Source organism: Carassius carassius, chromosome 4 (assembly GCF_963082965.1).
Source record: "Carassius carassius chromosome 4, fCarCar2.1, whole genome shotgun sequence".
Classification (NCBI taxonomy): Eukaryota; Metazoa; Chordata; class Actinopteri; order Cypriniformes; family Cyprinidae; genus Carassius; species Carassius carassius.
Window position 1 is genome coordinate 14,752,123 of NC_081758.1, and position 13,230 is coordinate 14,765,352.

The following is a 13,230-nucleotide window of genomic DNA, read 5'->3' on the forward strand; positions in this document are numbered from 1 at the left end:
CAGCTACCAGCTCCTTGTAGGACCCCGGGGTCAGGAGCAATATACACACACAGAACGTAAACGTCAGTGGCAGCACCATCATAGTGTGTTTGACAACAGAACAGTGTGTAGTGAGAAAGTGGGTACAAAGTAATGGTTAGATTATTATTGTGCTTCAGCCTGCGTCTGCCCTGACCCAAATCTTTAGCACCAAAACAAACACACCCATACCCCAACAGGACCTGCTACAGTGGCCATGAGAGCTAAACGCGCTCCAAATGACAAAAACACCTGCAAATTATGAAAACATCTTCTTCAGTAGATGTATCTTCTTCAACACGTGCTGCAAATACTCACAATAAAAACAAATAAAGAAATGTGCTGCAAAAACACAGACCACATCGCAAATATTTAAGGGAACCGTAAAGTGACAAATACTGTATGGCTGGGACATAATTTATCAATGTTTGCTCTGCCCTTATGGAACAAAAATATATTGCAGTATATTGGAAAATATCATGTAATATATTAGGCATATATTCTTATATATATTTATTTTTTGCCAATATATTGCAATATACTGAAAGCAGCAATCATTTGTATATTTTGCAATATATAATATAATATATGTATCATCAATATATCATTCAATGTATTCAAATATATAATATATTAGAAAATAAAAATGGAAAATAATATATTACAATATATCACAATATATTTAAAGAAATATATTGGTAAATATATTTTCCTTTCGTGAGGGTGAAAAGATCTTTGTTTATTTTAACAATCCTGGTCATACGATTCCTTAGCTTTTTTGTGTGTGGATATTATTAGCCTAAATAAGCTGACTAAATACACAATTACTTTAACTATGAAAGGTTATGTAAGCTGGCTAACTTTTACAACTTACCTTACAAAAACTAAACATAGCCTATGGTTTTACTATTAAAATTAATTAATAAATACATTTATTATATTAAAAAAGCAAACAAAAAATGGTTACTGTAATCATCAACAAATTAACCATGGATTTACTACTTTAACCATAGTTTAACCATGGTATTTGTACAACTATGGTTATACAAATGGTAATACTCAATGGTAAAAAAAATAAAAAAAACACTTGTTTAAATTTTCTTTTTGTTTGGGTAATTTTGTTTGTGCTGAGTATTTGCAGCTCGTTTGAGTATTTGTTTGTGTTGTGTGCATTTGCAGCTTGTTTTTGTATTTCGTTGTGTTGTGAGTATTTGCAGCACGTGTGCTGTCAAACTGGTGAAGATGTTTTCTTAATTTGCTGGTGCTTTTTCTATTTGAATGTGTTTTGTGAAGTTGAGCTCTCTCGGCCACCGTGTCTAGCCCCTATTTTAAAATCTTCACCCCACACGTAAATACGCAACTATGGCAACGACGATTGCGGAAACAAGCGAAGATGACACACAAGCATATTCAAACAAAAGCCAACATGGATAGGTTGTGTGAAACAACGCAAAATCAACATTACTCACCTTTAAAAAATAAACAAAGAAACCTTGGTGTCCGATTCAAGCCCTTCCCAATCCTTGAGTTTCTCTCCACCGCTGAAAAGCTGCTCCGATATTTACCATGATATTTTCACGGGTCCTACCTCTTGCCTGATTGTAAACACTCTTTTTTTTTATATATATATGCCATCTCTCTCAATCTGTGGTCGATCTGCTAATATGCTGATTTTGGATAAAAGCATCTGCTAAATGACTAAATGTAAATGTAATGTAATATGCGTCCTGTGTACTCAAATTGAGCGCTCTCTTCTCGCTATCAGGGCAAGACATGCCCCTTACCGCTGATTGGTTACAAGTGTGTTTTGGGACTCGGTCAGACACTGTGGTCAAAAGCGTGTTTCAAAAATCATTTAGTACACGTTTAAGGAGCAGCAGGCCGGGTCGCTTCTACTTAGATTAATGTACATAGCGGAAACTTAGATTAATCCTCTGTTTACCAATAGAGCCTTTCATTGAGAAAGTGAGGGGGACGAATCGGGTCACTATGAATCTGGGGGGTCATGTCCCCCTCATCCCTAGTGCCATCTACACGCCTGCATTTTGGTAGTAATGGAACTTGCAACCACAGTTGGTTAACAATGCTTTTGAAAATGCACCCCTGGTCAGTCTGCTCTTACAAAAACCTGACCTTAAAAGTGCATATGAGTCATCTAATTCAGGGTTTATGTGTAATATTTTAGACTAAGGATTCATCAGCATTATTGAGTCTTACCTTCTGCTTCACGAGGGCTCCAGTAGCCAGAGGGAGCACAAGGTCTGGGAGAAGAGGAGTTTGAGGCATACTGCAGGAGCACCCCAACTTCAGTACATCTGTCACAAACTGATCCCACTTCTCTAGGAAATCAACAGACAGCCAAGGTAGCAACTTAGACACAGCAACACCACAGCAACCTCTTGATTGGCTTTTCTTAATGCATTTTAATTCATTTTATTTCTATTTTTTTCTTCAATAACTTACAATACAAATGATGTCACTTCTAGGGTTTCACAATTTTAATGATTGTTACATTTTTTAATTATGGTGGAAGTCAGGTGTTAACATTTGAATACATATTTAATAATTGTATTAATTTTGAATTAATAAATAATTTTTTGATTAATAAAACAAATTAATAACCTATCTAGGAAAAGCTTTGGCTCCTAGTTCTTTTCACCTGTCTGAGTAATGGCCGGTGAGGGCAGGGAACCACTCTAGTGTAACAGACTCTTGGTCTTGGGCTGTAACTCGAGGAGTTAAAGGAACAGGAGCTGGTTTACTTCCAGGTCTCCAAGACTGGTAGATCAGATCCAGGTAACAGTGCATTCGGGCCACCTGGTTCAGCGTGAAGGAATCTGTGCAGCCATCATCTTTATGGGAATAAAACGAACAAAGAAATCTCAGATGTTATACTAATTTTAAATACATTTCACAGATATCCTGTCAAAGTCAGCACAGAAAATGCTAAAAAAATGTCTACAGAAGGCTTCTACTCAGCAGACATTTATAGCTGATATATGTCTCACCAGCATAGCTCATGTAATTGTTGAAGGGGGTGTTTATGAAATGACGTCTGCCGCAGGTGTCGTTGCCTGGCTCAGGATCTCTACAGTACTTGTACTTCGGTGTGGGATTGGTATCTACACACAGATCTCCTGTCTCAAGAGAAGGCTCAGTCTCTAAGCAGGCATCGTTACAGGACTCCACTTCTGAGATTCCCCTGAAGACATGGTACAGTCCAAGGCTGTGGCCAATCTCATGGATCATGGTGTGAGTGTGGCCAAATGTACCATAAAATGAAGGGTTTAATACAATCCCACCTCAAAAGAAGACAGGGCGAGAACAGGTATTATAAGCATTATCTTTTTTGATACCTGCTTAATGTGTTTTTTTTTCTGATGACAATGAAAGTTGATATACAATGCTCTTAAAACACTTTTAAACTACAATATAAATAATGTTAACCCAAAGGTTGTTATCTACATTGTAGTGGTGCATCTATTTATTTACCTAAATGCGTTAAAGCTTCTTTATCCCAGGGCCAAGTGCCCACGCCAGCCATGTCTTCATCAGATGAGTTAGCAAAGAAGATGTTCAAGTGTGTAGATCCATCCAAATTCAAAACCTCTTTCAGCTCCTTCACATTCATGTAAGCCCTACAGAACAAGAAAGACTTATTAACACACCACATATTCAAAATGTATACGTAAAACCTTACAATCAAATATATATATATTTTTTTACTAAATAATTAATTCCAGTTGACCAGCTGCCACTTGTACTTTTGTGCATACTGTATGTTCTTATATTTCCCACCATCTTACCTTCACTCATCATGATTATTAAAATGACAACATTGCTCTTTTATGCCTAGTTACAAGGGCTGCATTATATTGTATTTGTACAGTGCTTCATGTCCCGCAGATGTCACTGCGTTCTGCTCAACTAACTGACTCAGCTACGTAGTTTGGACTCTGTTGCTTATTTTTACAATTATTGGGTTTGCAATATACTAGGTTAGGGTTTTCTTGTTAGGATTTTCTTTCATTCATTTTCACAGCTCCCCCAATGTTGAAACTTGAGTGCAACAGCAAAATAAATCATAGTTTCGTGTTTGAGATTATGGTCTGTATTGAATGTGATAAAATGAGCACATTTATTAGCCACCTCTTTTAATAATGATCATTACTGAAATATACCCAAATGAACTGGAATCAAACTGATAGCTTGTGAGTCAGAATTGACTCAAATAGGAAAACCTATATCTATATGAATCACTGGATTTACAAGTGGTGCATTTTGTTTACTTGACTCTCTAAACATTTTATTTAAGTGTGACTATAATTTCAACACTTTGAAGTAATAAATTAATTAAATACATCACTCAAGATAGATGAGAAAACAGAATGTACACAAAGAGCACGTGTGTGTGTGTGTGTGTGTGTGTGTGTGTAAATATTTGTCAAGAGAAGCAGTGTTCTGTAATTTAACGGCTGTAGTGAGGCTGTCACACAGAGCTTGTATTTGGAAGGAAACCTGAGCCCCGCTCTGCAAACAGAGCTGAGGTCAGAGGTCACTGGCCCTGTCTAGTTAGGAATGCATTGTGTCATTTGGATAGTTCCAAACACGGCCCCCTTAAAATGCTTATTATTTAACCTCAAACACACTGGGCATGTTATTCCCATGCAAGCCTTTCCCCTGCAATGATAACTGTCATGCAAGACAAACAAAGACAATCCTCTCTGGAGTGATTAATGCTGGCTTGCTGAAGACGTACATTTCCATAAGTACAACAGCATGTAAGCATGCATATATTCATATTTGTGCAGACGTCTGGTATTTCATATCGCTTCTCTTCTAACCTCCTCTGTCTTTACAGGAGGCCACTCTTAATTCTCTTAAAACATTTCCCCTTTTGACACCCACCTCCATTATTCATTGAGGAAAAAAAAGCAACAAAACAAAACAGCCAGGTCTCATTCCTCATCTTAAGAGCAACATCTGTTAGCCAGTTAACCGGGACGATCAATCAAAGATGGTATCTGTTGCCATGCTGCTAAACCCTGGCGTAGCGGAGACATTATGAAAATGTATGTATTACTTTGTAGTTGTTCTTGATGTATTAACCTTCTAAGGAAGACACGGGTCTAGGAGACAGGATGATCATTTCCTGGTATTTATTTTCTCATAAGCCTTATACCGTGGCTGTTGGTTGAGCAGCAGTGGGACAGTTATATTGAATTAAAAGTTCTTGCAAGAAGTCTCTTACTGCATTTGCAGGCTGCATAGTAAAAACAATGATATTCTGAAATGCAGTGTTTGGAATAACGGCGTTTAAAAGAACGGCATTAGGTAACGACGTTATTTTTTCAGTAACGGGGTAATCTAACTAATTACTTTTCCCGTCGTTACAACGCCGTTAACGTTACTGAATGTTAAATGCGGTGCGTTACTATGCATTGATTTAATATGCAATCCGAACGCACCCCTGGCTCACACAGGGAGTGAGCAGGTGGGTTAATAACGAGATAAGCGATTATGATTGGCTAAGGCAGAGTCATGTGTTTCATGGTAGCCAATCAGAGCCAGTGTTTTTACACACACGCGCCAGCGGCGCCAAACACACACAGTCACACACACGCAACAGCTACACAAAGATTCGCAGCAGCAGGAGAAATGGCGAGTCAGGAGCAATCCGATGAAAAGTTGGCATTTTCAAGGTGGAGATATAAGCACTACTTCAAATTCATTGTAGTCAAAGGCAATAACGTGCAAGTAATGTGTACATGTAATGTGTGACACACGCATCTACAAAGCTAGTGGCCAAAAACACTTTTCTTACAAAGAGTGCAGGATAAAACTCTTGCTGTCTGTTGACGTGCAATAAATCTCGAAAGTTATGTACGAACACCTGTCTGTTCTACTTATTTCAACTGACTTGTGAAAACTGCTAAAAAAACAAATTCTTTGACATATAGCAACTTTTTTTTTTTTTTTTTACAGTAACGCAAATAGTTACTTTCCCTGGTAACGAGTTACTATTATTATAGAGTAATTCAGTTACTAACTCAGTTACTTTTTGGAACAAGTAGTGAGTAACTATAACTAATTACTTTTTTAAAGTAACGTTCCCAACAGTGCTGAAATGTTCATACAATTTAAAACTCGATTTCTTACATATTTTAAAATGCAATTTAAGCTGCATTTTCAGCAGCCATTACTCCAGTCTTCAGTGTCACATAATCTTTAAGAAATCATTCTACTATTCTTAATAACTGAAGATTAAAAAAGATTTAAAACATTTTTTTAAATTCTCATCATAGAAGAAGTGTATTCAAGTCATTAAATGTATGAAAAAAAGACAAAAACTTGATTTTGATGCACAAATATGAACAAACATGGCAGAGGGTGTGATGTTCTCTAGGCAGAACACTGATGATTAGTTGTGGTGGTGACGTTACAAGCCAACACAGCTGCCAATGAGATGCACCACAGCGTGAAAACATCTTGTGTGGTACAGATCTCAAATTACCTGCTTCATTCCACACATATTCAGAAAACAACTCCAAATAGAATAGATATTCTTACAAGGAACAGTACTGTTATGATCACAGAAAAGAACCATTCACTTTTTTGACATATAAGCATGAATGTTAATGGTTTATCTGTAATATTGCACTTAAGCATCACCAAAGTAAAACTATGTACTGCAATACTTGGACTAACGTCTTTTCTTAAAAAAAAAAAAAAAAAATAAAAAAAAACAGTTGGGCAGTATCAAAAGACGGCAGAATTTGGCTTGGGAAACTGTGGAAGCCAGCTCAGGGGACAAATGTGACCCAGTGAAATGCAGGAGACAAGAGATCCAATCGCAGTATGGGTTTTAATGGGTAATCCAAAGAGAAATCAACAAGCAGGGGTCAATCCATAAATCCATCCAACAAATAAACAAACAGGAAAGGAACAGGAACTCGGAAGACGAGGAACTCGGAAGGCGAGGAAACTGGGTGACGGAAGGAAAGGACTCCATGAAAACAAAATGGAAACAGACCGGATTATATAGGCAGGGTAATGACTATCAAGTGAAGACACCTGAGTGCAATTAACAGGAGTGCAATTACTGTGATGAAGGGACAAGGCTTAGTGGGAAATGTAGAGCCTGCGGTGAGGTGCCTATGGGGAAGTGAGACCACTAGTGGACACCCAGGGAAACAGAAACCAGACAGCGTGACATTACCCCCTCCTCCACGGAGCAGCTACCAGATGCTCCACCCAAACCCAAGAAGAGACCAAGGAACACAGAGACCAGGAGGGAGGTGAAGCGGCGGAGGACCAGGGGGAGGGACGGAGGGCCAGGTAAAATGGGGAAACAGAGACAAGAAGTGCAAAAAAAAAAAAAAAACAAGGAGCCCAGGAGGGAGGTGGACCGGCGGAGGATCAGGGGAAGGGACGGAGGGCCAGGTCCATAGAGGGAAACGGAGAAAAAAAAAAAACAAGGAACCCAGGAGGGAGGTGGACCGGCGGAGGATCAGGGGGAGGGACGGATGGCCAGGTCCATAGATGGAAACAGAGAGAAGAAGAGCACAAAACAAAAACAACAACAAAACACAAGTCCAGGAAGGACATAACGTTCAGTCCCCAGGGCCAAACCGACAGGGCAGGAATCCAGAGGGGAGCAAGGTGGAATTGGAGCCCTGCGGTCGAGACAGAAGCCCACCAGGGCGGCACAGAAGACCACCACATCCGTGCGGTCGAGACAGAAGCCCACCCGGGCGGCACAGAAGACCACCATATCCGTGCGGTAGAGACAGGAGCCCACCAGGGCGGCGCAGAAGACCACCACATCCGTGCGGTCGAGACAGAAGACCACCAGGGCGGCGCAGAAGACCACCACAGTGGGATTGATGACACAGGAGAGCAATTCTGGCTAGGTATGTCTGAAACAGAGAACATGAACAAGTTAAGGGTGGCCTCCGTGGCCACGGCAGGATCAGTCGAGCGCACAGAGAGTTCGGCTGAGACGTGACGAGACCCTAGAAGTTCCGCAGAAACGAGAAGAGGCTCTGGTTGTTCAGCCGAGACGAGGAGAGACTCTGGTAGTTCAGCAGAGGCGTGGAGAGGCTCTGGTAGTTCAGCAGAGGCGTGGAGAGGCTCTGGCAGTTCCGCAGAGGCGTGGAGAGGCTCTGGTAGTTCCGCAGAGGCGTGGAGAGGCTCTGGTAGTTCCGCAGAGACGTGGAGAGGCTCTGGTAGTTCTGCAGAGATGTGGAGAGACTCTGGTAGTTTCGCAGAGTTTAGACTGGATTCAGGAAGATCAATGATGACTTGACTCTGCTCATGAAGATCATTGGTGACTTGACTCTGCTCATGAAGATCAATGGTGACTTGCCTTTGTCCATGAATATCAATGGTGACTTGCCTTTGTCCATGAATATCAATGGTGACTTGACTCTGCTCATGAAGAACACCGGTGACTTGACTCGGCCCATGAAGATCACCGGTGACTAGCCCTGACTCTGGAGTGTCAACGGTGACTAGCCTGACTCGACTCTGGAAGGTCAACGGGGACTAGCCCTGACTCGACTCTGGAGGGTCAATGGTGACTAGCCCTGACTCGACTCTGGAGGGTCAACGGGAACCTGACTCGACTCTGGAGGGTCAACGGGAACCTGACTCGACTCTGGAGGGTCAACGGGAACCTGACTCGACTCTGGAAGGTCAACGGGAACCTGACTCGACTCTGGAGGGTCAACTGTGGCTGTCATCCTGTGCAGAGGCGCTGGACAAGCAGCCATCTTGTGCCATGACTCTGGACCGGCGGCCATCTTGGGGCGTGGCGCTGGACTGGCGGCCATCTTGGGCAGCTGGGCCGGCGGTCATCTTGGGCAGTGGCGCTGGGCCGGCGGCCATCTTGGGCAATGGCGCTGGGCTTGTGGCCATCTTGTGCTGTGGTGCTGGGCTTGTGGCCATCTTGTGCTGTGGCGCTGGGCTGGCGGCCATCTTGGGCAGTGGTGCTGGGCTGGCGGCCATCTTGTGCTGTGGCGCTGGGCTGGCGGCCATCTTGCGTCGTGACGCTGGACTGGCGACCACCTTGTGCTATGGCGCTGGGCTGGCGGCCATCTTGCATCGTGGTGCTGGGCTGGTGACCACCTTATGCTGTGACGCTGGGCTGGCGGCCATCTTGTGCAGTGGCGCTGGGCTGGCGGTCCTCCTGTCTTTAGACCCCGGTCTAGAATCGGCCATCCCACCGGGAGAGACAGGTGTGGCTGGGGTATTCCATGGAGAACGATGTTGTAAATAAAATACAAACTCCCAGAAATTATAGGCGTCCAACTGCTCCATTTCAATTCGAGGAACCGGGTCATGCAGCCCGGTGTTGAAAGTGTCCTTTAGGGCCGCATCATTATATCCCATCCCCTCAGCTAGGGACCAGAATATTTGTGCCATGGCACCCACCTCATTGCCCTCTTGGCGGAGGGTGGTTAATTTTAAATATTTCGCCCTCCGTTCCACCATACTGGCTGGGGAACGGGAATGAAGTCCCACACCGCTGGATCTCGACATTGATGGAGTCCTTCTGATACGCTCGGAGACCCAGTGAAATGCAGGAGACGAGAGATCCAATCGCAGCATGGGTTTTAATGGGTAATCCAAAGAGAAATCAACAAGCAGGGGTCAAAACCATAAATCCATCCAACAAATAAACAAACAGGAAAGGAACGGGAACAGGAACTCGGAAGACGAGGAACTCGGAAGGCGAGGAAACTGGGTGACGGAAGGAAAGGACTCCATGAAAACAAAATGGAAACAGACCGGATTATATAGGCAGGGTAATGACTATCAAGTGAAGACACCTGAGTCCAATTAAAGGAGTGCAATTACTGTGATGAAGGGACAAGGCTTAGTGGGAAATGTGTGCCTGCGGTGAGGTGCCTATGGGGAAGTGAGACCACTAGTGGACACCCAGGGAAACAGAGACCAGACAGCGTGACAACAAATCTAAGGAAAACAGATGATGTAAGGTTTCCCTCCTAATAATTTCAGGAATTTCATTATTTCCTATGAAAATATTTGGCTGGGTTTTTGGCTGTACAGAAGGGGAAAAGTGGTCAGGGAATTTCATGATAAGATAAATAAGTCAGCTATAGAGTAAGTGCAAAAAGAGCTTGTTTTTAAAAAATAGGCCTCTGCTTTAATAAAAGTTCCACTACTGTAGGTCAAAGCCACTTAATCTGAGTTCAATTAAGTTTAATCCACTGGCTCACTTACAAAAGCACAACACGAATCAGATGTGGAAGTAGGCCTACTACAAAAACAGCAGGCCAAAGTAGGCATATGTCTAGCCAAAGCATGCAGGCATCAGTGCTCATGTATTGCACAATTTTGCTCAGGATCATTTGAGGGGTTTTTTCCCCACCGATTCTGTTGAGTAGGGAAGTGGGTGACACTGGCAGTACAACATCTGAAGCCACATAATGAATCACTAGGCTCACATTCGGAGGTGATCACCTTTATGAATGCCGAATTAGTCTTCCTGGACATCTTAAAAGATGTTTGGTCTCGTACTCTATCGCATACATTGTCATTGTTGTGCGTTTGCTTAGACCTTTGTTGTGATAAACAGTAAAGTGTGTTCAAGTGCCAGCCAAGAGAGTGTAAAGAAATACCCTTTGTGAGAAGCAGTTAAATCAGCGGGAGTTAAAAGCAGATCGTAAGTGTATTTATTTCTTGTCTTATTAGTGTTTAGCGCAGTTGTAGTTGCTAGGAAACACTTGTTTGTTTACTGTGTTGAGACGTGCTGCGTTTGGTCTCGTACTCTATCGCATTCGTTGTCATTGTGGTGCGCTTGCTTATACCTTTGTTGTGATAAACAGTAAAGTACGTTCAGCTGAATTCAATTTCCGTTTTGTCGGGTTTAAAAAAGATTAGTATACCATGGCAGCGGTCGCGGCAGCCCTCCAGTTTAGCCCTCCTCGTGTGAAGACCGAAGAGTGTAAAGACCATCGACTCTACCGTGCGACTCCACCGGGCAGGGACATCGGGAGGAAATATAAGTATTGTTTTGATTAATCTTTTTCTTTCTTGTTTCATTTCTGTTTCAGTTTTTTTTTTTTGTTTATAACCAAATCTTACTATGTGTTTCCAGATCCCTACTATCACTACCACTCGCAAACCACACATCACACAATGTAGACAGCACAATCTTAACAACCTGCACACTTTGCCTATATCTGCTAATACACTACTTTCTTTTTCTATTGGTCTCTGGAATTGCCAATCTGCTGTAAACAAAGCCGATTTCATTACTTCTATTATTAGTCATTCAAAGCTTAATCTCATGGCCCTAACAAAGACCTGGATCAAACCAGAGGACACTGCTACACCTGCAGCACTCTCCAATAATTTCTCATTTTCCCACTCCCCCCCATTTACTGGAAGAGGTGAAGGTACTGGTCTGCTCATCTCTAATGATTGGAAATTTAATCCTTTACCATCTTTGGGTATCAACAGCTCCTTTGAATCTCATTCAGTTACTGTTACCTACCCTTTTAAAATACATTTTGTAGTTATTTATAGACCGCCAGGACCACTAGGTAACTTTTTGGATGAATTAGATGTGTTGCTCTCAACCTTTTCTGAGGATGGTACTCCCCTAGCCTGGGAAAACCCAGACTACTTCCGGCGAATTTCAATTCTCTCTACAGAATAGTCTGGCAAAGAGGACTATCTAGCTCGTTTCTGTGCCGCCGAAATCGCGGCACCAATCAGAAACATTGAGGCGGGGTTTACACGATGACGACAGCGCAGCTACGGTAAAGCAGATTTTGTACATTACAAAGATGGATGCTGCAAAGGAACATTCGTTCGAAACTGCTATCACGTCTGTTTTAAGTGATTTAAACTTTAACTTTGCGTTAAAACCCGAGCAAAGAACAACACTTGAAGCCTTCATATCTAAAAAAGATGTTATCGCTGTCTTACCGACTGGATTCGCTCTGGATTCGCTCTGCATACGTCTTCTCCTTCATCGCTCTGATTGGTTTTAGGTCTATCCAATTGCGCCCAGAGGCATTTGAACGAGGTCCGTCGGTCCGTCGTCCCTTTAGAATTGAGACGTCTAATAGGCTTTGCCAGACCCTAACTCAGTTTCAACTGAAAAGGGTCTGGTTTTAACCAGGCTAGTACTCCCCTAGTTATGCTTGGAGATTTCAACGTCCATCTAAATAAACCTCTGTATGCTGATTTCCACACTCTGCTTGCCTCTTTTGATCTCAACCGAGTGTCAACAACTGCTACTCACAAATCAGGCAACCAACTGGACCTTATTTATACACGACACTGCTCTACTGATCATGTTCTGGTTACTCCACTGCACACGTCGGATCACGTCCTCCTCACTCTTAACCTCAACATGGTCCCTGACACTTCACTTACCCCTCCACATGTCATCTTTCGACGTAACCTACGCACACTTTCACCCTCCCGGCTTTCTGCAATGGTTTCATCTTAACTTCCTTCCCCTAAACTCTTTGCATCTTTGGATGCTAACAGTGCTACTGATACTTTCTGCTCCACTCTTACATCTTGTTTAGACACTGTTTGCCTCTTATCTTCCAGGCCAGCCCGTAACACCCCTTCCGCCCCTTGGTTATCTGATGTTCTACGCGAACACCGTTCTAAGCTTAGAGCTGCTGAAAGGGTGTGGCGCAAATCCAGAAATACTACTGACCTTAATATGTATCAGTCACTCCTATCTTCTTTCTCTGCTAATGTCTCCACTGCTAATGACATACTACCATAACAAAATTAACAATTCGTCTAACTCTCGCATGCTTTTTAAAACATTTTCCTCACTTTTTTGTCCTCCTCCTCCCCCTCCTGCTTCATCTCTAATAGCTGACGACTTTGCAACGTTTTTCATTAATAAAATTAAACACATTAGTGCACAATATCCACACCACAATCAGTCAAGCTCATATCACCAGCAAACTTACACTCATTTACATCCTTCTCTTCACTCTCTGAGGCAGAAGTCTCAAAACTCATCCATTCTAATCACCCTACAACTTGCCCGCTTGATCCTATTCCATCTCATCTCCTTCAAGCCATTTCTCCTGCAGTTGTACCTGCACTCACTCACATCATCAACACATCCTTCCACACTGGTGTTTTTCCCTCATCATTTAGACCAGTGGTTCCCAAACTTTTCCATTCCACGACCCACCTAGACAA

General features: G+C 42.5%; 1 protein-coding gene across 2 annotated transcripts in view; it reads right to left on the minus strand.

The window, feature by feature from the left end:
- Positions 1–13,230, minus strand: part of LOC132137160 (pappalysin-1-like) — a 124,818-nt gene that overhangs the window by 78,754 nt on the left and 32,834 nt on the right. For both annotated transcript variants that reach the window (XM_059547454.1, XM_059547453.1), the window contains exons 3-6: positions 3,511–3,656; positions 3,027–3,320; positions 2,678–2,870; positions 2,236–2,357 (exon numbers count right to left, since the gene is read on the minus strand). In XM_059547454.1, the coding sequence (XP_059403437.1) occupies positions 2,236–2,357; positions 2,678–2,870; positions 3,027–3,320; positions 3,511–3,656 (755 nt within the window). The remainder of the gene's footprint in view (positions 1–2,235; positions 2,358–2,677; positions 2,871–3,026; positions 3,321–3,510; positions 3,657–13,230) is intronic.